Source organism: Halichondria panicea, chromosome 9 (genome assembly GCF_963675165.1).
Source record: "Halichondria panicea chromosome 9, odHalPani1.1, whole genome shotgun sequence".
Classification (NCBI taxonomy): domain Eukaryota; kingdom Metazoa; phylum Porifera; class Demospongiae; order Suberitida; family Halichondriidae; genus Halichondria; species Halichondria panicea.
Window position 1 is genome coordinate 4,698,791 of NC_087385.1, and position 22,901 is coordinate 4,721,691.

The window sequence follows — 22,901 nt, forward strand, 5'->3', positions numbered from 1 at the left end:
GCTGATTTGGTAAGGATCGTGGAAGCAAAAAAGCTTACGATAGGAGGAGGAGGAGGAACCCCTTGACACGCCCACCTTTAGATCATGCATAAATTTTAATATTGATCAACAAGATATTCATTCTTCTCTAGCTAGCTCTGTTGGATAATACAATCTAGGTGAGTTAAAACATACAATCTCAGTTGGTGTTTTAGTACATTGTACATGAAGTGTCTAGCTAGAGTGACTAGATCTACATCATGTAGATAATAAATAAAATACTTTCTCATGCCACATGTACTGTATAGTGGATTTGAGAGTTTATTAGACACTGCACTATACAGGATCTAGATCTAGCATATATTTTACTGTTGAGTACACCTGTGGACTTGATTGCTATTCCTCTCACCTCTCCCCAGCTAGTCCAGTCGGCCATGGATACCAACACACTGACAAACCAGATGAGGACGGAGGTGACCATGTACTCAATCATAGTGGGTCTCTCCATCTTGGTGTTGTGCGTGGCACCCTGTGTACTGTTTGCCCTCCTTTCAAAATGCTTCCAGAGCCAGTCACCCAGGAGAAGGGTGAGCATCTTACTCTAGCATCTAATAAGTAGTTCAAATTCACCGTGGGTAGGTCTATATATAAATAATTACAACCTTTTAAGCCTGCTGCACTTGAGATATAATTATAATGCCGTTGTATCGTGTGTCACCTGCAGTCTAGTACTCTGCGTAGTGTGCTCTCTGCTGGTATGAAGCTACTGGAGGCGGCGAAAGAACCTCCGCCTCTGGACTCGATTGGCTACGGACAGTTTGGTCCCATGCAAATGTCTATCAGTCAGCTTGACTGCATTGAGAGAATTAGTAAGTTGTTCCCTATGATTGTAGGTACACGGTATTATAGGAATGTTCATTTGATTAAGTGAGAGGCATATCCAGTGCATACTGGAGAGGGGGAGAGTCAGTGATTTGTTATGGCATGTGTACATGCAGGTGTGCCGTGTGCGTGTGTCAGATATCCACGGCTATGGCCTGCAGTCATTCATTATTTAGGAAGCTAAAGTGTTTGTTGTGGTACTTAGACATGGATGTGAGGTCAAAGATATTAAACTTCCTCAACTGAATATTCCTCACACCTCAGTGCCTATGTACACACCGCATAGAATATGGCTGTGTTTTCTGTAACATGACCCTCGTGTTGACATACCCCCCCCCCCACACACACACACGTACAGTTAGTGTCAAGTCCAAGCTCCCGTGTGTGACCATGTGGAAGGCATATGCACCAGTTGTCATGTTCGATAATGACCTCTCTGAAAAGAGGCTGGTCGCCATTAAGAAAATCAGCGAAACATCCTCTTCAGGTAGGGTAGTGCACATCCATAACGGTCATTGACGTCACTTTGTTAAACTAAACTGTAGTTTTGTATGTAGCAGTAACCTTTGTCACCCCCCACCACCCTTCACAGATGTACACGGTGTGAGCCATAGCAACTGTCTGAAGAGTGAGCTGCAGATGCTCTCTCACATACCCCCTCACTACCACTTGCTGAACCTGCTGGGAGTATGTCTCAACAACAGTACGTTGGTTGTCATTGCTACGGCCTATGTCCAGATAGCTTAGGTTTAGGTTACCACTGTATTACTGGCTAATAGCTCATTGCCATGTTTATCCACCCATGCCTTGTGTACGTTGCCGTTCATTAGGCCAGTTATGTATTCGTAACTCTATCCAACTGTTTTGTACTTCCAAAACACCATGTCTATTAGTGAGAACTTGAGCCTGATATGCATATATTCCTGGGAACTTGACCTAATGGCTAGTATAGAGGTCAGTTCCTACTAGGAGATGTGACTACCTGCCCTACCGGTGTTAGCTTACCTCAGTGGGACTTCAGGAGCATGCATGCATTGCAGTACTGCACAACCTCGGGCATTGTTATTGTGCTTAATCATGCACACAGTTGATACACATTCTTGCACACTCCTACTAAAGTGATCACTGTCACTACATGTTACTACATGCTGTGATAGCTTTGTTTGTGAAACCTACCGTGAATGCACTTAGGAAGGAACTGTGTGAGCTTTGATAGACACTGTCCTTAAGGTTGCGGTAAACAGTTTGCTCATGAATATTCATGATTTTCATATAATGATTTTTGTGAAACTATACATACCATGATAAAAGTTTGAAGCACATACATGATAAATATATTGGTGTATCATCCTGTATGACAAGTATCAGCCTTCAAAACATTTTCCAGTGGAAGCTCTGAGCGATCATCAAGTTACTAGAAACAACACAAACTAGTAGTCATTTTAAACTTCCAAAAACACTTCTAGCTCTGTGTTCTTGCTCTTATGTGATACTTCTTACCATTCTGGAGGGCGAGTCAAGCATTTTTTCTTTCCAGGCCAAGAAACTCTCACAAAATAATAATATGTAGACTAACTCCACTTAAAATGGTGGCCAGAGCCAAGGAAAACAGCCTCTTGTGAGCTTTCAGTAGCCTTTTTTCGAAATATCTCTTCGACCCGCCCTGCATATAGTGAAGCTACAGTAGACTGTACCTAAGCTTTATAGTAAAAATGTCTATTCGAGCCATGAAATGACTACTGCGTTTCAGCTGGACTTCCAGCTCATTCTAGCTGGAAAAGATCACTAGATCTAGCTCATGAATAATTAATGAATAACGGTTTACCGTAACCTTAAATGTGATTTATGTTGACTCCTACCGTGAGGTCACACTCTAACGTTCACTCCTCACAGGTAACCCGGTGGCCCTGATAATGGAGTACACGCCCTACGGCCCTCTCCACACTTACCTGCTCATCAAGCGTCGGGCCATGCTCTCTCACAACACCAACAAGTGGGCGGGGTTGGACTACGTATCGGATGAGTCCCTTGCGATCAAGGCACTCGAGGAAACGGACCGACCTTGTATTTCCCCGCTATTGGACAATTATGAGGCTCGTAGTAGGGCATTTAGTATCCCTCTGTGTGAGCCTTTCACTGAAGTGGACGTGCTCTTATTTGGATTGCAGATTGCTTGTACGATGGACTTCCTTTGTGGAGAAGAGGTGAGTGGAATGTCAGTCTCTGTGTCAGTTGGTGGATGGGTGTCTTTGTTTGTTGTGTGGATTTGATATCGAATAGCCGTATCAGTACCTGTGTACAGTTGGTCCCTAAAATTACCAAACTAGTTCCTATTCTAGAATTAGCCATCTAAAGTATCTTTGTTGCCTACTTAACTTATTACTCTTTTAGTCCCAGTAATGGTACAATGTAATGCTCCTCTTTTCAGCACTTTCACAAGCGTATGTCCACGGAAAGCATTCTGATAGCACCTGGCTTCTACCTCAAGGTGATAGGTATGGACTTTGATGTGCCCATGATGCACAAAACAAACTCGATCAGAACTCTCAGGAGAACAGCCAGTGTAAGCAAGCTATGACTGTGACTGACTGACTAGCCACAGGCATAGAGTGTTGCTTTTGAGGCTAAGTGTAACAATGAATAATGCTGTAACTTTCCTTCCTAGGGTCGTAATCAGAATAAATGGGATGCCCCTGAGGTTATGGAGAAAGAAGATCACTCGGAGCTTTCTGAAGTGTGAGTGAAGTGTACTACATGTACATGTACTATGTGTAACTGTTAATGCATTTGCAGTTGGAGGTTTGGAATGACCTTGTGGGAGATCTGTTCCCTTGGAGACACTCCATTTGAGGGTATCCCGGCCCGATCTCTGGCCGACCTCCTTAGGAAGGAAGAGGTCCCATGTAAGCCTGAGGGCACCTCAGACAAGCTGTGAGTTTTCCCCCCTGTGTTATAATTATATCTACAGGTTCTGAGAATGTTATTGCTACTCTTGTATATTCTGTTCTGTATTTACCCGTGGGATAATCTATGCAACTGCTCATTGGCTTTACAGGTACTCCCTAATGACCCTTTGCTGGGAGGTGGAACCTACCAGCAGACCAACCTTCAGAGAAATTGTAGACAAGATTAAGACCATGCTGAGAACACATGATGTAAGAGCAGCTAGTGACATGTTTACATTCGTATTGGTACTTAGCAACTGTTTATGACCTTTTGGCATTGTATACCGACACTCCACTCGTTGTTCACTAGCCAACATAATATTAATGCACATATACACACACACACACACACGCACACACACACATACACAGTTTACTGCTGCCTCCTCCACGGCTAAGCCCACCTCCCTTGCTATGCCTACCTCCGCTGCTATGCCTCGCCTCAGCCCAGTCTCTGAGCTAGACTCTGCCCCCCTCATAGGTAGACTCTCCCCCGCTTCTGACCAAGACTCCATCACGGGCAGCCTCCACAGACGATCTTCTTGCAGACCTATTGTACTGCCCATCACAACACAAATACCTCACGTAAAGAGACAATAATGTCTGTCATTTTTCTTGCAACTTTCATTATTCAAATGTATTCCCGGTCCCTATCTACACCAATTTATAGCTTCGTCTTGTTTGAAGTGGATACCACAACGGCATTTTTATGAGCTGAATACAGATGCATAGTTACTAGATCTCTTCTTGTTGTGTGATAGTTACACAGATTGACCAGCTCTGCTTTTCTTTTATGCAGGGAATGAGAGCAGCCATCTTGAGCAGTAGCCACATCCCTCTACTCGACTCACCTGGTTCTGGTTCTGGCTATCTAGAGACTGATGTGTGACCCTCACTCACTACATATACATGTCCACTTTGTGTAATGTTTAGTGCCGCAAACAGTCATAAAGCAGTTTGTTAAACGTTTACATAATTATTTTCTGTATGACCAATAATCTTAATATGCATGCATACACCTACTGTTATTTTTCAATAATACTTTTATTATCACAAATACTTTCAATGTCTAGAAAACAATCACAATTATGATGGTGGTGGTAATCTATTCTAGGAGTGGTACCCTGGGGGAGGTGGTAGGGGTGGGGGATAAGGGTACGTATGACAAAAAAAGGGTGGAGGATAAGGGGGTGGTGAAATGGCATGATTAGGTGAGTACATAAGCGGCTGACTGGGAGGCCTGTACTGACATGAGCCTCTGAGTACGCTAGAGGGTGGCAGCGCCCGACTAGGTAGCTTCCACTTGATGGTTGAGGATAACCACGCCTCGCACATGCGCAATGAAGTCTAAGTTAGATAGACCACACCCACTCATAGAATATGCGTCTTAGTAACCACCTTGGTTACGGTTAGATTCCCTCGGCTTTGCGCCTCGGGCTAACCGCAACTGCGGAGGTTACATAGACGCATATTCTACTCTTAGGTGTAGTCTATCCTATACATAATTAGTAAAAGTTCAAGTGATGTCCGACCTCCTCTGTGTTGGGTCTGTATCGGACATCATGGACATTGCCACGTGGCCTTGATAATCTGTGCATGTGCAAAGTCCAAAGTCCAACCAACGCGCGCTTCATGGTTGGACTTTGTGTTGGTTGGACCATAGATAGAACAGTAGGAGTCTTACTGTTCTATCTATGGTTGGACCTAGATAGCAATGTGAAAGGTTTGGCCAGGAAAAGTACAAAAACAAACAAACAAACAAACAAAAGAGAGATTAAATTTCTTGAAATAGTACATGTGAATGACGTTGTAACGGATTGGAGTTATGCATTCACCTTGTTTCTACGCTTTTTCGTGCTTTTCCTGGCAATCCTACATGTAGCGACGCTACACATTGCAAATGTGTTTTTTTCGTTTATCTATGGTTGGACTCCGGTTAGCCTCATTCCCAGGCCAATTTGTCTCTAAAATAACGCTAAATAACGCTTTTTTTCTGTACTGCCCTCCATAATAATAATGTATATTAATTAAAGGGGACAACCTCCCCCCAATAAAAACGAGGTCGACAACTAGCGAGTGACCTAGCGTTATTTTAGAGACAACTAGCGACCGAGCGTTATTTTAAGAGACAAATCGGCCTGGGAATGAGGCTAGGTTAGGGTAAGAGGTTAGGGCAAGGTGTTAGCGTAACAGTTAAAGTTAATGTAGTATGTAGAGGTAGATGTCAGGGTTAGGGCTATGGTTATGTTCAGGGGTAAATGTGAGTTATGGTGATGGTAAGGAATGGTAAGAGGTTATGTTAGGTAGGGGCTTTATCGGTTACTTGGCAAATGACCTTTTGGCATTGTTACTTAGCAAATGACCTTTTGGCATTGTGTACCTACACTCCATTCATTGTTCACGAGTTATCAAATATCACAATGTCATGTAAACACAAAATCACGTTAAAAACAACAATTATTGTGGTGGTGGAAATCTATTCCAAGGGTGGTACCCTGGGGGAGGTGGTGGGAGTGGGGGATAAGGGTACGTATGACCAAAAAAAGGCGGACGATAAGGGGGTGATGAAATGGCATGATTAGGTGAGTACATAAGTGGCTGACTAGGAGGCCTGTACTGAGTCTCTGAATATGCAGGCAGAGGGTATGTACCTACTTGAGGTGACACCATTCGAGGCACATTGAAAGGATTACTTCTTTGGTAGGTACCACTTGATGGATTACTTCTTTGGTAGGTATCACTTGTTGATGGAATACTTCTTTGGTATGTGCCACTCGATGGGTTGCTTTGTTGGTAGATACCACTTGATGGATTGCTTCGTTGGTAGGTGCCACTTGATGGATTACTTCGTTGATAGATGCCACTTGATGGATTACTTCGTTGGTAGGTTCCACTTGATGGTTGAGGAGAGGGACCTTTTTTTTCAGAAGTTTGTTTTTGTCCCTGTTTCTTATTTTTCCTTTTACTTATCTCTTGCTCATCGTCTGAGAATTGTTGATACTCATCTGGCATTTCCACATCGTTTTTCCACGAAGCATCACAGCCTTTCTGTTCGAGCAGCTTGCTGGTAAACACATACATAGTTAAGCTCAGATCACCAGGTACAACATACACGGTGTCACCAGTTGTTAGGCCTAACCTATTGGCATGCTCCTTGGACTGCACTAAAATCGAATAAAATGGTGTTTTCACTGGACCAAACGTCTCAAAGATACGAGCTATAGAAGTTTTGTCTCCTTTCCAGAGAACAGTGCCTTCATTTACTGCAGGGGTGTTTGGAAACGACTGGATGACAATGAGTTTCTCTGTATAGTGGGAGACCTCCCCAATGGGTAGTAACTTGCCATCTGAAGGAAAAACAATCTTGCACTCATCGTTGGGCGGTAGCTCTCGATAGTCGATTTCACCCTTGACTTTGGGACAGGTATCCACAACCGTGGACTGTTGTCTCTCGATAGGTTCGGTGTCGCTAGCCACAGCAATGGAGTCATCAGAAGAGTCACTGGAGCTGTCTGTATCACTGTCTTCAGTGGATTCGAACTGGGCTATTAGACTCAACCCTGGACTAGTCGTTAACAGTTGCGCACTTTGAAAGGACATCGTTTCGACCCCATCTGTTGAGGAGGCATGTGGGTTATCGGCAGGGCCATCATTGATAGGCTGGGAATCTAGATGAATGTCAATTCTGTTGTCAACTACACTCACTGCTGATATGCTCAAAGAGGATTGTTCTGCTTCAGAAATTTGTATCATTGGTTCATCAGTTGGGACATCCAGAGATGGTTCATTACTTATAGCTTCCATTATTCGTTCCTCTACTGGCTGTATCATTGGATCATCTAATATAATATGAGTTGGGACATCCAGAGATGGTTCATTGCTTATAGCTTCCATTATTCGTTCTTCTACTGGCTGACCAATCGGTCAGAGTGATAGCTGTCAATGTCAAGGTCAATGTCTCCCATTGTTTATTGCAGCCACATGGCCTAGATATACTGCGCATGTGCTAGATCCTAATCACAGTTCTCTGTAGTATTTTGTGCAGGTGGCTAGGCTGGGAAGCTGAAGATGTATGGCCAGAGTTTGAGTGCAGACTCTCCAGAGTAAGAGTTTTTTGGAGCATCTTTTACTGAAAAAATGTTATCCATATACTATACAGTACCAACCTGAGGAGAGATGCCCAATTCCATGCGTTTGTGGGAGTGCTTGTGTCAGTAAGCAAAGTTAGCGTATTTACTGTATTTGATCTTTCTCATTATTCTAGTCTACAATCTTCAATTTAATCATTCTTGGTACTATCATCCTGAATGCTGTTACCATTGCCATGGAGACAACAGAACTCAGCGAAACGATTCCGGTGTTCTTCATCGTAACGGACGATATATTTTTGGCAGTTTTTATTGTTGAATTTCTTCTCAAGGTATATTATTTGAATGTTAATTCTCTAAATTCTTTGTTGCTCCCTCAGGTGTATGCAGAACCCATTGGCTACTGGAAGAACAACTACAACGTGTTTGACTTTACAGTACTCATCTTCACTGTCGCACAGTTCATCCTCATTGCTCTCGACCTTGGACCAGCTGGGATCACAGTTCTAAGAGTCGTTAGAGGTATACGTTTAATAGTTAGATCATTATCAATACCACCTTCTCTTCAGCTCTGAGCTCACTGCGCACCCTTCGCTCTATCTCCTTTAGCCGTGGTCTGCAGGTGTTGGTCACAGCTCTTATCCACACATTCAGAAATGCTGTTTTTCATCTTCTGTTGCTTCTGTTTATTTTTATGTTCCTCTTTGCCATCATGGGCTATTACTTCTTTGGCTATGACGAAGGTGGAGACAAGCAGAACTGGGGCGACTTTGGAATTGCCATGCTCTCTCTCTTCAACTTTGTGACAGTGAGCAATTTAGAATACAAATGGTAACTGAGAGATGGATTTATTGATTTGTTAGGCGGAGGGTTGGACTGAACTACAGCGAGAACTAACCAACCATGGATATGTGGGCAGTGAATTTTTCTCAATTGTTTTCTTGTTCCTCGGTCATTTCATATTTACCAACTTGTTTATTGGCGTTGTGATAATGGTATGTTCATTTAAATTTAAATGTACTAGTTTTGCTTTTATGCCACGCCACACTTATAGAATATTCACTCTGCAACCAAGGACCATGAAGTCGCCCAGAAAGCCGAGAAAGAAGTATTTATTCAGGTATGGCTAACAATTGTTAATAGAGCCCGAAAAAATAAATCTCACCTAAATAGAACAAGAAAAAGGCCATGATCCAGAAACAACATGAAGACGTTCTTGAAGTGCTAGCAAAGCAGGTATATTAATAGAATAATGAACGTGTTATAGAGATGATTCCACCACTTGCTTTAATAAACAGAATAATAGTGACTTCAATACTTTTCAAGAGCTGACAGAGGAATTCCAGAAGACTCTGAGACATGAGGACTTTATTTACACTACTGACCTATGCACAACAGTTTCATGGATGGACACCATGGTTGCCTCACTAACCCATCTGGAGAGCAGCAAGTACTGGTATACTGAACTGCAACAATAATTATTCCCTCCCTGTTTCATTTTTGCTTTTTTTTTAGGGTGCAGCAGCTACAGTTTGAAATTTCCGAGACTCTTGCTCAGATGAAAGAGCTACAGTTACAAGCTGAACAGGATATGTACATGTAGTTTTACTGTACTGATTTATTATTGTCAAACATTTTATTGTGGACATGCGCATAGTAAATAAATTATTTGTGGGCGTATCTCGTACACTCCTGGCGCATGTGATCTGGGTATTCCCCTCAATCACAAGTTCTAGCAGGGAATTCCCAAGGTGTTTTCCAAGCTATCGTTTCTCAAGAGCTAACTCAAGAAGCTAGTGTCTATCAAAGGATAGAGGGTACTGCCCCACGGATAGTGACCAACTACTTCTTCCAAGAATCAACCAATTTTCTCCGATCGGTAACAGCGAGAATGGCAGCCATTGATGATGATCGAGACGAGGCTTACCACTCAGGGTTGTACAGTTTGCAGAGTGAAGCAGATTCCTCAGAACCGAGCTCAGAACTCACCAAAGCCAAGAGCGTGGGTAGAAGAAGTGTTTCTCCTGGAACTACTACTGAGGTAAAGCAAATACTGGGCAAGTCCAAGCAACCAAACAATGACAGCTCAATATGGAGTCTCACGATACCGACAGAAAGCAACATGAAAAAGCAAGTTGGTCTAAACCCTGAAACCCCCATGACCCAACTAGCTGGACGTATGATTGGAGTGGACCTGAAACAAATTGATTCGCCCACAGGAGAGTATGATAGTGGAATTTTCTCTTCCATACCTTACACGTCCCTCGGCCAAGACAAACAGATCGGATCCCCAAAGGAAGCAGAAAAGATGGAAGTAGAAGACTCGGGTATTGTCAGTATGTCTGCAGCTTCAAAGCTAACGGAAGAGGAGTCAAGTAACACAAACTCTACCCTCCTCAATACTTCAATTGCAACTAGCACTGCACGGATCCACTTGCTGCAGTCTGAGACAAGACCGAGGTCTGTGTCACCGAGTGTGCCCCCAGTTGGAGAGAGTGTGGAGGTGGTCACGGACATCCCCTCGTTTAGTATGAGCTCAAGTCATCCTGGCTCGAAGCGTGCGTTTGATTCGGATGAAGGAGAGAGGTGGCATCGTAAAAAGACACCACGATTGGCCGATATAGAGGAAGGTATGTGCCCTGTTGTGTTAGTAGTGCACTGTTAGTCCAATTGTGTAAGAAAATTAATGGTTGTTGAAAGTTAGGAATGGGTTTGGGTGCTACCCCTTTGTGTACTATAAATGGATTGTGTTTGGTGGTCTACAATGGAATGCATTTAATGAGTGGGTGGGTAAAGACCAAACTCTGTAAGTGCACTGCGGCGTTACTGGATATTACATAACAGTGAGTAGTAGCCGTAGTTACTTCCTACTTACATTTCTATGTGATCCATTTCTAAGTGATCCCCCTAACCGCTGACCGGTTGGTATGACTGCTACAGTACACGTATGACTTCTTCAAGCCATAATTATAATTATATACGAATATTGACGTTGTGGTACATATGTAGTTATTTTAAAGATGGAAACAATTTGAAGGATGCTTGGAAACACATAGGTCATTGTTATATCCTGTTACTAGTCAAGATGGCTGTAATTGCATGGTCTCTATTTCATTTGGCCACTAATTATGCACGAATGATGAGTATAAATACTTTGCAGTAACACATATAACATAATTATTTATTGCTTTCTGAAGCAATCACATTTTAGTATGCATCCATTTGTGGCCATTAGACTCTACTCACATAGACCTCTAAATGTTATGGGGGGCTGTAACAGTGCCTGCTGCTATATATTGCGTTGGGGGTTTATTTACACTACCTTTTATAGTTCCATATATGGCATGTATATACTGTACGTTAGTTTTGTTAGGTCTGTTGTCATGGCTATTTCCTGTTGAGTAGTAAAACAAGGCAGGGCAGGCCTGGGTGGTACTGATACTAAGTCAGCAGAATGTGCGAACTGCATCACTTCCTCTCAATGTTTTGGTTCCTATAGAAACATGTTGACTTTATGAAGGTTGCTAAGTTTCCCCCCACTTTGAATCTAATCCATGCTTGGCTAGCTGTTTCCTGACTAACATCTCTAGGGACCATTAGCCTGATTCATATAAGGCCATCAGAAATTATCCCTCTCAATACTTGCCAAGTTTACAATACAGCTGCTCAAGTTTGTGTTACTTAAACTGAAATGGGCACTGTATACTAAACACATTCTGTTGGGGAATTTCATGGTGAAGTACCAGCGTTTAGTCTATAATAACTAGGGCTTTCTGATTGGCTGAGCTGTACGTATCTCCTAATCATGGAAAGTATGCTACGTATATTTGTAGTGATTCTGCACAGTAATGTTTCTTTTAAGCAATTCGTTGCTGATACAAGCTGTACTGTACACTAGTGTTCCTGTGAAGTACTCAAAGGGTATTTTCTTTCTTTTAGCTCCCTTCAGTTGGGGAGCACCCATTAGGTGTGTGGGGATGACCCAGATTCTTAGAACAGGGATATTCAGGTTAGGGGATCATGAATATCCTCAATTTTCGTGGGTATATATCAACGCACTAGTGAACACCGTCTCTCATTTCAGTGTACAGTATATCTCACTTAGCTTTTGTTGACTGTGTACTATTATGTACTCATTGATAGGAATATCTCAGAAGCCTGCCATTCGAGTGAAGACTATAGTGTCTCCAGCTGGCAGCCCTCGCCCGAGGAGAGGGGGCGTGTCTCCTCACAGGTCCCCTCGTGGCTCCCACAGCCCGGTCTCCATCAGCATCACCGAGGACAGGAGCATGGATACAACATCGTAAGTACAAATGTCATCTCTCCAGCTATGACCACTCTATAGTGCAGTAGGTTACACTAGAGTAGTATCATTGTCTGCTTGTGTCTCAATAGTTACTGGAGTTACACTTTTGTCACAGAGTGCAGCAGTCCACTCTGTCTCCTGGATCCATCTCTCCAAATTCCACTCAGGCACCTGTCGTCAATTTCCGTGATATTGGAGATCTTGCCAAGTCCTCAAATCGTGAGCAAGGAATGGTCTATGTACAAGTCAACCCCCACTCCCTAGCCGTTGGTGCCCACTCCCCTGTGCTGATTGGCGTTAGTGATCTTGTGAGTAATGCTCTTCTTGTAATCCCATTCAGTGGCTAACGTTTAATTGGATTCTGACTGTCTAACTAGGGAGCTGGCTAATTGTTTAAAATTATATTAATAGGATTTGCTTTATTTCTGCATAGGCACGACGTGGTCCTGTAATGAGCACAGACTCCCCTATCAATAAGATCACATCCAAAGGTGCTATGTTGAGAGAGAGCCCCAGGAAAGGTGGCAGTCCAGTGCCACCGACCTCTGTTGCCACCGTCTTTCAGCTCCTACCTACAATAGTCAGGTGTGAATACTTTGTAGCTGTATGTAGCCATTGCACTGAGCAGTCCATAACTAACAGTACAAGGTGTATCTATTGGGTTGAGGGTATCTAGACAATATCCTGAAGATTTACAAAATTATGTTGTTGTATTTCTATCCGTAGTTTGCCGCAATCGAACAACCCCAATCGTCTAAGCCCTGCCCCCTCTCCTCGCAGTACCTCCCCTTCCTTGGACAAAAAGGAGGAGAATACAGATGACAAAAAAGAGGACAAGGAAGGGAAACCAGGCAACGCTCTTCTCCAAGTCACCGAGGCACATCTGGCAACTCTCTCCGATGAAGATGGAGACACGTACGTAACCAACACTTACTGTAACACTAGTCAATTACATACATCTCTAGATTTGTGTAGAGAGGTCACTTATCATCTGTTTTATCTCTTTAGGCCTCTTCACCTTGCTATCATCCATGAGAATATCAGCCTCACCCAATACCTGGTCAAGCTCATAGTGGGCGTGTATATGAACCTTGACATTGCCAACAACATGAGACAGGTGAGACTCACACACAGCATACACACACACACAGCGCACACACACACACACACACACACACACACACACACACACACACACACACACACACACACACACACACACACACACACACACACACACACACACACAACACACTTTAATGCCGCCTCTCTCTCACACACAGACCCCCCTCCATCTAGCAGTCATCACCCGACAGCCTCAGATGGTACAGCTACTAGTGGGTGCTGGGGCCTCGGTAAATTTCCCTGACCGTAAAGGGAATACAGCCCTTCATTTGGCGGCTGCTCGTAGAGATGTGAGAATCCTTCAGCTACTGGCCCAAGCCACCAACCCTCTTCCTGATTACAATGCCAAGAATTTCTTAGGTGAGATTATTCTCACATAATTATGCATTTAAGTACTCTACGTACGTTTGTATTGGTACCACTATCACTCAGTGTTTGCATTCCTCAGGCTTGACGGCAATCCATGTTGCTACTAAAGAGGCCAGTATTGATGTGCTCAAGTTTTTCTTCCAGATGGGAGCAAATAAGAATGCTCCGGTAAGTGTAAATGGCAAGGGAAAATCTTGGGAATCTCAAATTCGTGTTTGCGATACTTTACTCTGTGATATGCATGTACATGCATTGGTTGTTTATTGATGCCAGCTTGTATTTCGTGACTCCCATCTATAGGGTCATGTATAGTGTTAAAATTCCCTGGGACTGCTTTCAAGATTTAGATAGAGTTTTTAAGAATAATGATGTCATTGTATTGCTGCCCCGCCCCCCTGTAGGATGCTTGCAGTGGCCGCACTGCTCTGCACTATGCTGTAGAATCTGAGAACTTTACTCTGGTCAACTTTCTATTGGAAAACAACATCAATGTCAATGCTGCCACTTTTTCTGGAAACACTCCGCTGCACGTGGCGGCCGGTCGTCGACTCAAAGAAATTGTGGCCCTCCTAATGGCATACGGAGCCAACCCAGCCATTGCCAATGGAGAGGGGGATTTTCCTTCAGACCTTCCAGCTTCTCTACTGGTGAGCGTGACTAATCTATTCATCACAAACATGTGTACGTTGCTGTTTGCATTCCATCACCACAACGACACCCGCTAAAACTCAATATTGAATGTAGTGTATATACAGCTCCCTAAGAGCCAAGAATAAACTGTACATAATAGGCTGTGTTTTCTTTTGAAATTGGTTTCATAGTTCATGTGTACAATCTGGTTTTCCCCTCACAGATGCAGAGAGCCAAGATGCACGTACGCAATGCTCACTGATGCCACACCATATACATGTCCACAAACAACTCGCCTATACAGAGACCATTCACCAGACATTAACGCCTGGTTATAGCAGCTGCACATTATAACCGTATTGCACTCGTCATGTAGCCTCAACTCTTGTGTGTATACAATTTGTACATTAGAGTCTTGTTTTGTGTATAATATATCTATAAATTATTTGTAATTATAGCTATCGATTTCTGCTGTAATGTATATATACCACCATGTATGGTCAGATTGCCACTGTCAGTAAACTTTTTATGACAAGTATAAGAAAAGGAAACATGTACATGTATTTGAACCAGCATGTGCGCAAAGGATTAACAGTCAAAAAAAATACTATATGATCTAGCTATGCAGTTTCACGCCCACTCGAAGAATCCCATGTCTTTGAGGTCACTCTCAAGGTTCTTGATAGCCTCTGGGGTCATAGGAAGGAGGGGCAGTCGTGGGGGGCCACAGTTTACCCCCTGCAGACGCATGAACTCCCGTCCAACACTCACACCACCACCTGCATGTGTTGAGAGAGTTAAATAGCACCAGAGAGATTGGAGCACACAAAATTCATTGCACGATTATAATAGGGTGTAATTAAATTAATCCACAAAATGATAATTGTGTCAGTTTCAGGCTCACCGTATTTGGAGAGTAACTTTATGGAGGCCTGTGACCTTCTCATCTCCAACCTAGCACCATCCATGTTGTTGGTCTTGAAGGCACTGAAGAGACGGTTGTTGAGCCTCCCAGCATAGTTGTAGGTGCTACAGGAGGAGAGAGATGAACACTTGAAGGTCTCTACCAAATGGACTACTCACCTTCCAACAGCTGCAATCCCACCCATGCACAAAGCACCCAGGACTTGCTGCAAAACGTATAGATAATGCTTTTATATCATCAGGGGTAACTACCTATCTTAATGGAACAATTTGCCAGATGGCAACAATAAACCGTACAATATCACGAAGTCTAAAAGCATGAAGCCATGGCCTCACACAATCTGAGCTACTACATACACAGAGAGACATTAATCTCACCTCATCCCTGCCGTACATGATCTGGTACTTGCCCCCGTGGGTAGTGAGACAACGGCTGTATGTGCTTAGATCAAAATCCGTGTACTTTAGTCCCCTGAGGGTGGGAAGTCGTGAGGAGGCAGCGTCCAAGAACTCCTCCATGTCCACTGGGTTGTGTGGGTGGGGGTGGGGGTGGTGAGGTGTGAGAAGAGCAGGTTTTAAATTACTAACAAAAATGCTCAGTCAGCGTGTAATCAGATCGTACGTACACACATTCTTCAAGTGTACATGTGCTGCTAAATCAGCATGAAGATCGAAATACAGATATAATTGCACATGTACATTGTAGCAGTTCTTACAATTGACTGCTGTCATGACTGGAATGTGGTAGTAGAACATAGGTAGACTGGAAGCAACCTCCGCCACCTTTTCCAGATAGCACACTAACTGTTCTGTATAGGGAAAAAGATACATTTTGTAGCAATACTATCTATTTTAAACCATGTTGCAAGTCTATGCATGGTATTTGCTGTTGTCAAAATAGTTTGGCTAACGTCCCATAACATTCGATATAAACATGCATACCACCATGGATACCATGCTACTGAAATCTCAATCTGCACAAGTGTTTAGTAGTAAAAACAACATCACGTCCAAATGACACAGAACTATCTCTAGCAACATCCTACCTATTGAGGAGGGTTTGAAGTAGGCAGTTGGCTGGACACCAATCGCAGCAGCACCAATGGCTTGAGCATGGGACGCCTATAGTATAGGTGGGGTATTAGTGACTGACCACCATTGCAGCTCCTTACCAGTTCACAAGTGTCCTTCACGCTCTCGGTCCCAACATGAACTATCACTGTTATTCTGTGTTACATGAATGGTCAATAAAATATGCCACCCAGGAGAACTAGTTATATCTCACCTTCCCTTGGAGACACGTAGCCACTCCTCTGCCAGCTGTTTCCTCTCTCCTACTGTCAGACAAAGACTCTGACCAGTAGAGCCATTGACTGTCGGGGAAGCAAACGTTAATTGAGTAAAGCATCATCACAACACAATACAACACTGAGGTCGTATTAAGTACATGGGAATATGGTTAAGGACAGCAGATGTAAACACACCGAATATATTGTTGACTCCAGATTTGAGCAGATGTTCAGCGTACCCTGGGATCACACTGAGGTTTAGATCCCTAAAGCAACATAATTATAGTGACCACTAGATAGATCAAGGATAAGATGACTTACCCACTGTTTGTGAGAGGAGTGAATGTAGCTGCAACGAGGCCACGGATTTCAAAGCTGGAGAAATCCTGGGATAAAGATTTGCAGTGCTGAGTGTTAGTGTTTTACATGTCTTTACCTTTGCAGGCACAGAAGCTCTGCTCTTTGTAATTGGCGTCCTTTTAGCAGTCGGTGTTTTAGACTGGGCAACTCTATATTGCACAGGACTCCTTCCGCCTATATAGACAATCAATCGTCAAAGAAGTGCAATTATGTAAATACTATACCACCTGCAGCTAGGTAATTACAATTAGAGGGACGTATATAGCATTAAGGGTTATAATTATCACAATCTGAATTATGCTAATACAACACAGCTGCGTAAAGTGTAGAGTGCATGCTAGCCATACTCCCACCTCCTCCTCCCTGCATATAACCGACAGATGTGATTTGCATGGGTGATCGGGTGAGGGAGGTGGAAGGAGAGGTAGCGTCCAGAAATGATGAGCTGTCATTACTCGTCTCTGTATCCAGCTTGAGCTTCTTACGTGTCAGCAGCCTCACATATATCCCCCTGCAGGTAGAGGGATTGTTAAAAGAATAATATGCAAAATAGAAGAAAAGGTGTATTTGTGTATGTACTTGTTTGAGCCATCTATAGGTCCTGGGTTTTCACCAATGTCTACGAGCTGCTTCCTCAGCTCATCAATGGAGATCTGACTAAGGTCTTCCTCAAGCTTCTTCTCTGGAGGGTTGGCTCCAGAGCCCTTCCTTGTCTCTTGCCTAGTCCTCTTTCTGGGTGGCATGGTGTTGGTGCAGAGGTGGTAGATCTATAACCACACCCTTTTGCAATGTGTGCCACCAGGAGTGCATGAATATAATTATTCATGCACTCCTGACCTAGTCTCGAATACCCGCCTAGGTTGAGGCGGGTATTCGAGACTACTCCTGACCTGCACACGAGAGTACATGTAGAGGGGACTCCCCTGGGACTTCCCCTCCTAAACTGTGGTAAACAGAGTGAGTGGTTACCGGTTGTATGTTGTACAAAGCTACTTTTAGCAATAGCATGGCTTTATCTGCTAAGAAAGAAGAGCTGTCTCTGGATGATGTCATCTTTATGGTTGTTAGCTATGCATGCAAGGATTTTCTGCGTATTGCTGTAGTGTTTGCACACTATGGAGCTGGGATGATAAATGTTGAGGTTCTGGATGAGGGAATGATTGCAAGCGTTTCAATCGTCATTGGCAAAGTATTGCGCACTACTAATGAGCTTACGATTCTTCGGTTTTTTGTGAGCATACGGAAAAATGTTTATTTCACCGAAGTCCCAATTTTTGTTTCTGAGCGAGAAGTTGAAAAACAATCGGTGTTTGCTAACACTATAAGGCAAAAAAGTTTTTTCACTTTTGCAGTAATTGTAACCTATTTGCAATATGCCTCTAGCAACTGGGAAATGAGTGCTCCGCAGCTAGCAACTACCTCATATCTTGAAATCAAATGTATTGATCAGCAGCCCCTTGTGTATTGCATAGATATTGATATCCCCATTGTGGATTTTAATGGAATCTCATTTGTTAATTTACCTAAAGACAAAGCAACAAAAAGCGACAAAAAAGTAAACAACAAAAAAGATAACAGCCACCTTCTGTTGAAATCTCCTGAAAGCACTTATCTTTTGATTGTGTCTAACAGAATACTCACCCAAAATGTTTCACTATCTAACTCTACTGATACTGCATTAAGGCTCTCCGCAGATACAAGAAACGGTTATGACTATATCTTGTCTGTTTGCAGCATGGTCTTGGTCTACGTTGTAGTCATGGTTGAAGGTATGCCAGCTGCTACCCAAACACTCCAAGACACAGCCAATGTTGCACTCAAGCGAGCTAAACGTAGCTTGAGGTCGTTTGTGGTCGACCTGAAAGGAGGCCCTAACACTGGCTATTGTGCTGACATGAGTTTTGGAGAATCAGGTGCTACACAAGAGGTGTGTTAAAATTAATTTTTTTGTTCTTTTGTGATAAACTTATCGCGTAGTTTTGTATGCTTGTTGATACTGGAAGCTCCAACCTAGCTGTAGCTGCTACTCCACTACCAGGAGTTAAAGAGCATCTCAACACACTCACACAAGAGTAAGCAATGCGTGCTTGCAATTGTAAGGCGTAGGTAGGTTTCAGTTTTATTTTCTTTGTATAGTAGTCTTACCAATACTGAAAAGCCAGTGACTGTGACCTATTCTGGTGGTAAATGGAGTGGAACTTTAGTGCGGGATGTTGTATCGATTGGAGGCGCTCCAAATGTTGAGGTGGAGTTTGCACTCATACAGTCCTCAAGTATGTTCTTCATACCCGGAGCCGAGTGGGTGGGGATATTGGGACTAGCTTATGACTCTCTTGCTAAGGTAAACGCTTGGTTTTATGGCAGCTGCAGCTAATATGTAATTTGATTTAAGCCCGACTCTTCAGTCACACCTTTTTGGAGTGTCCTTCATCAATTCTCAGGGCTTAATGACATGTTTGCTCTGAGGATTTGCCCACCAATAAACTTTGCTAACCAAGGAGGGATACTGGTACGTTAAAGTCGTAACTATCCTATGGACTGTACTGCTTTGGGTGCAGGAATTTGGTGACATCAGTGACACCTTATACACTGGACCTATTCTGTACACAAGTGTAGTCGAGGAGCTCTATTACAATGTGCTGGTGACAAACCTAACCATTGGAGATGTCAAGATAGACCTTCACTGTAGTCAAGTATAAAACAATGATGAATGTATTACGGTACGTACTTTAATTGTCTTTAATTTTCCTCAGTTCAACAATGACAAAGCTATTGTGGATTCGGGAACCACTGACATTTATCTTCCATACAACACATTCGCTGCTATAGTGGCTGCTTTTAAGAAACATTTCAAGGTAATTAAATAACATGAACATCAACAAAAGTAATAAATCATGCAGAAACATGTGCCTTTGGAAGTGCCTGATAGTTTTTGGCAAGGAGGTTCAAAGCTTTCCTGGCCAACTGTTAGTAAAGACGTTCTTTTTGAGGCCTTCCCGACATTCTACATTGGACTCGCTGAAGATGGGGACTCCAGCAGTGAATTTGCATTGGCTGTCACTCCACAGGTATTGAATTAACTAATTGAATTAGTCGATTAAGTCGTAACATTTTTGGCTCCATATGTTTGCTGAGCTTTTATTATTTCTATGGTTATCATTCCTCAGACATACCTCCGTCAGGTGTCTGGCTCACAAGAAGAGATGGAAGAAACTGAATGTCTACCTCAGTGTGATTTCTATGTCTTGGGAATAAAAAGCCGCCAAAAAGGTGTGTTGGGGGTCGGTAGGTGCAATCAATTGAACTTCCTCTTTATGGCCTCAGGCATGGTGATTGGAGGGAATGTGATGCTTGGATTTACTACAGTGTTTGATCGAGAGAGGAAAAGAGTAGGATTTGCAAAATCAACATGCAGCTGTAAGCCTCGACTGTGTACTTATTCGTGCAGATGTATATGGGCAGGTGTTTTCCTTATTCGACAAATTGCTTCATGTTTGTACAGATGCTGATACCACTCCTGGACATATTCCGTACATAACAGGGCCATACCCAAGAGGTAAATGTGACTGATAAAGAATATGTACGTACAGTACCTGTTTCATGTCTATTTCACCCCCATACAGAGCCAGTGGACTGTGAGTGTTACGGTTGCTCGAGGACTCTTGCATACTGGGAGTGGATTGTGTACGTCTGTGGGGCCCTCGTTTCACTCATATGCATCACCTCCGTTGGATACACAGTTATCCTTAAATGCTATCGACAAAGATTCCGTATCTCAACCTGTTGTCGTAGAGGCTGTACCTGTACTAACTGTGACAGAAGGAACATGTACAGCGCTAGAAACGTCATTGCTACAGAGGAAACAGCTGTGTCATTGGAGAGGCAGAGCTCATCCCTGAGTGAGGATTCTGGCATTGACAGCCCTTTTGTCTCAAGAATTTCAGGCTATTCCGAAGAGGAGGATTCATCGACTGCTGCTAGTGTTGTGAGCCCCTCGTTTGTTACAAACAACCGTAACTCTAACGATATTGCACTGCTAACAACTAAGCAACACAACCCTGTTCTCACATATCTACCAGATATGAAGACACTGCAACTGTCAGCATCGGTCATCACAATTTGGTTATCTTAATGCTGACTGTTAATTTTTGTTTGGTTTTCTTTACACTTAACATTATATCAAGGGCGTATCCCCTTGATTATATTAAATGTTGCTTATGCACGGTCATCACAATTTTGTTATCTTAATAATGCTGGACTGTTTATTGTTTGATTTACAATAATTATAACATGTATATATGTATATATAAAACAAAAACATTTTTGTTGAAATTAATGCTGGTGATAACATCAGAGTGCCTCTTTTCAGTGAGAATTTGAGAGACACCCTTCATATGAATACACAAAAACAAAAGGATGAATGAAGACAATATGGTTGTTATGACAACTAATTGTTTGTGTATCCACCACCAAATAGTTCATAAGATGCTCGGCATGTTTTCTGAGGGAAGCTTAACCTCATCCACCACCTCTGCCCACTGTAGGAGGGGAAAGAGAGAACAAAATGTTGCAATTATACAATGTTTACTGAGACCTTTGTCAAATGCATCATTTCATATATATAACCCACCGGTTCTCCTTGATGGTCTGTACCCTCCTCCGGCCCCGCCCCCTCCCAGTGGGTAGTAATCTTGACGAGGAGTGGGTCTTCCCTTGTCCTAGAGGGTACACAAGCAGTGGGTTAGTAACCTTAATAAACCACAAAGACCTACTTTTGGTTTAGACTTTTTGGTTGAAACCACTTTAAACTCCTCCCACTGCTTGATTCTCTCATCCCGTTCCTCTATTTCTTTCTGCACAATCAGCATAAAAATAATGCTACAATAATTATGTATAAAATCCTGAGCCTCGTGAATTATGGTGGTACACACAAAAGGGAACATTCGCCAGCTATTGGTGAAACATTACAACAATGACACAATCCTCACCTTTTCTTTCTGCTCCTGGTACACCCTCGCCTGCTCATTCAGATCTCGCTGCATTCTCGCTCTGGCCTTCAACATAGCATCTTGATAACTTTAAATTAAAGGTAAAGGTGAAGTCAATGCTATAGTGAATATAAACTAGAGCCCACGTTTCAGCCTTATTGGGGTCAAAGTTTTGCTCATCGATCCAGTCTTCTCTCTTTTTCTTCCACTGATAGTAGTGAGGTTTCAGTCTCGACCACGCAAGGGCCAGTACGACAGTGGTTAGAAGAACGTACCAACCATACTCACTCAGTAGAGAGAGACCTGCAGTGGTGTGTGTACTTGTGCGTGTGCATGTGTGTGCGTGCGCGGTTGTCTCACCATTGTTGTAGAGGTAGTATAAGACGGTTTCACCGGGGAGGAAGGAATAAGTTAATGGGTCTTCACTAGGAGGGCTGTCCTGACCACTGTCTGTTGGTTGGCCACCACTCTTGTCAGTGGCTGCATCCTACAGATCATGTCTTTGTATAAATGTTTTTTTTACTTGAGTAAGAAACTTACCGACATAATCAAAGCTGATCTGGACGGATCTAGTAATCAGAGAGGTTGCTTGTCTCCTAGCTAGCTAGCTAGCTAGAGAGCTAGATACTACTTGCTCGGCTTGCGGCTTGACACGTACACGTACACGTACCGCACAAAAAAATTGAATTTTAAAGTTGCTTTTTTGTCATTTATCTTTGTTTAATTAGATATAATAATAGAACTTCAAAGCGGCTTGAAATCGAGGCTACTAAAATTTCGCGGGTTTACACGGATACCAGGTGCATTTTTGTAGACTAAATTTGTAGGCTAAATTTCTCCCTCATATAAGATCAGAGATTATGTGCATCAGAGGCTCTAGGAAGTCATTCACCACCACCACACCATGGAAGGCCTTAGACACTGGCACTATTGACCTAGCAACTCAAGAAGGCCGGGTGCTATCGGTCTGAAACATGTGTTTTCACCCAGGAACTTTATAAAATTATGTCACATGT

At 43.0% G+C, this 22,901-nt stretch overlaps 7 protein-coding genes across 8 annotated transcripts; 4 read left to right on the forward strand and 3 right to left on the reverse strand.

The window, feature by feature from the left end:
• Nucleotides 1-3: 3 nt before the first annotated feature.
• LOC135341765 (platelet-derived growth factor receptor alpha-like) lies at nucleotides 4-4,863 on the forward strand. The gene is made up of 12 exons (XM_064538421.1): nucleotides 4-158; nucleotides 399-566; nucleotides 704-848; nucleotides 1,220-1,348; nucleotides 1,454-1,564; nucleotides 2,755-3,065; nucleotides 3,290-3,424; nucleotides 3,527-3,597; nucleotides 3,655-3,792; nucleotides 3,917-4,016; nucleotides 4,179-4,391; nucleotides 4,606-4,863. The coding sequence occupies exons 2-12, from the start codon at nucleotides 414-416 to the stop codon at nucleotides 4,693-4,695; spliced, it is 1,596 nt and encodes a 531-aa protein (XP_064394491.1). The 5' UTR covers nucleotides 4-158; nucleotides 399-413; the 3' UTR covers nucleotides 4,696-4,863.
• Nucleotides 4,864-6,200: 1,337 nt separating this feature from the next.
• LOC135341374 (H/ACA ribonucleoprotein complex non-core subunit NAF1-like) lies at nucleotides 6,201-7,700 on the reverse strand. Its single transcript, XM_064537904.1, has one exon. The coding sequence runs from the start codon at nucleotides 7,698-7,700 to the stop codon at nucleotides 6,264-6,266; it is 1,437 nt and encodes a 478-aa protein (XP_064393974.1). The 3' UTR covers nucleotides 6,201-6,263.
• A 106-nt stretch (nucleotides 7,701-7,806) lies between these two features.
• Nucleotides 7,807-9,585, forward strand: LOC135341392 (cation channel sperm-associated protein 3-like). The gene is made up of 10 exons (XM_064537928.1): nucleotides 7,807-7,909; nucleotides 7,966-8,020; nucleotides 8,071-8,226; nucleotides 8,275-8,416; nucleotides 8,464-8,702; nucleotides 8,758-8,889; nucleotides 8,949-9,014; nucleotides 9,068-9,130; nucleotides 9,193-9,350; nucleotides 9,410-9,585. The coding sequence occupies exons 1-10, from the start codon at nucleotides 7,875-7,877 to the stop codon at nucleotides 9,495-9,497; spliced, it is 1,134 nt and encodes a 377-aa protein (XP_064393998.1). The 5' UTR covers nucleotides 7,807-7,874; the 3' UTR covers nucleotides 9,498-9,585.
• A 56-nt stretch (nucleotides 9,586-9,641) lies between these two features.
• On the forward strand, nucleotides 9,642-14,850 carry LOC135341367 (ankyrin-1-like). The gene is made up of 10 exons (XM_064537897.1): nucleotides 9,642-10,524; nucleotides 12,038-12,197; nucleotides 12,316-12,508; nucleotides 12,634-12,785; nucleotides 12,927-13,115; nucleotides 13,209-13,317; nucleotides 13,484-13,685; nucleotides 13,774-13,862; nucleotides 14,096-14,341; nucleotides 14,548-14,850. The coding sequence occupies exons 1-10, from the start codon at nucleotides 9,786-9,788 to the stop codon at nucleotides 14,584-14,586; spliced, it is 2,118 nt and encodes a 705-aa protein (XP_064393967.1). The 5' UTR covers nucleotides 9,642-9,785; the 3' UTR covers nucleotides 14,587-14,850.
• On the reverse strand, nucleotides 14,834-17,688 carry LOC135341378 (N-acetylneuraminate lyase-like). Its single transcript, XM_064537909.1, has 13 exons — nucleotides 17,477-17,688; nucleotides 17,251-17,408; nucleotides 16,974-17,071; nucleotides 16,859-16,923; nucleotides 16,733-16,803; nucleotides 16,534-16,621; nucleotides 16,421-16,475; nucleotides 16,295-16,370; nucleotides 15,965-16,057; nucleotides 15,627-15,772; nucleotides 15,408-15,454; nucleotides 15,229-15,353; nucleotides 14,834-15,103 (listed from the first exon to the last, which is right to left on the reverse strand). The coding sequence occupies exons 1-13, from the start codon at nucleotides 17,638-17,640 to the stop codon at nucleotides 14,955-14,957; spliced, it is 1,335 nt and encodes a 444-aa protein (XP_064393979.1). The 5' UTR covers nucleotides 17,641-17,688; the 3' UTR covers nucleotides 14,834-14,954.
• Nucleotides 17,689-17,832: 144 nt separating this feature from the next.
• Nucleotides 17,833-21,233, forward strand: LOC135341364 (uncharacterized). Of its 2 annotated transcripts, none has more exons than XM_064537892.1 (11): nucleotides 17,833-18,824; nucleotides 18,875-18,969; nucleotides 19,034-19,238; nucleotides 19,290-19,406; nucleotides 19,456-19,590; nucleotides 19,651-19,752; nucleotides 19,798-19,965; nucleotides 20,065-20,167; nucleotides 20,222-20,314; nucleotides 20,400-20,453; nucleotides 20,521-21,233. In XM_064537892.1, the coding sequence occupies exons 1-11, from the start codon at nucleotides 17,874-17,876 to the stop codon at nucleotides 21,027-21,029; spliced, it is 2,532 nt and encodes an 843-aa protein (XP_064393962.1). In that variant the 5' UTR covers nucleotides 17,833-17,873; the 3' UTR covers nucleotides 21,030-21,233. The 2 variants fall into 2 exon arrangements, with proteins under 2 accessions (XP_064393962.1, XP_064393963.1); XM_064537893.1 differs by having other exon boundaries at nucleotides 19,037-19,238.
• Nucleotides 21,195-22,587, reverse strand: LOC135341402 (selenoprotein S B-like). The gene is made up of 7 exons (XM_064537940.1): nucleotides 22,426-22,587; nucleotides 22,246-22,372; nucleotides 22,032-22,188; nucleotides 21,886-21,973; nucleotides 21,670-21,750; nucleotides 21,528-21,615; nucleotides 21,195-21,435 (listed from the first exon to the last, which is right to left on the reverse strand). The coding sequence occupies exons 1-7, from the start codon at nucleotides 22,429-22,431 to the stop codon at nucleotides 21,416-21,418; spliced, it is 567 nt and encodes a 188-aa protein (XP_064394010.1). The 5' UTR covers nucleotides 22,432-22,587; the 3' UTR covers nucleotides 21,195-21,415.
• Between the last annotated feature and the right edge of the window lie 314 nt (nucleotides 22,588-22,901).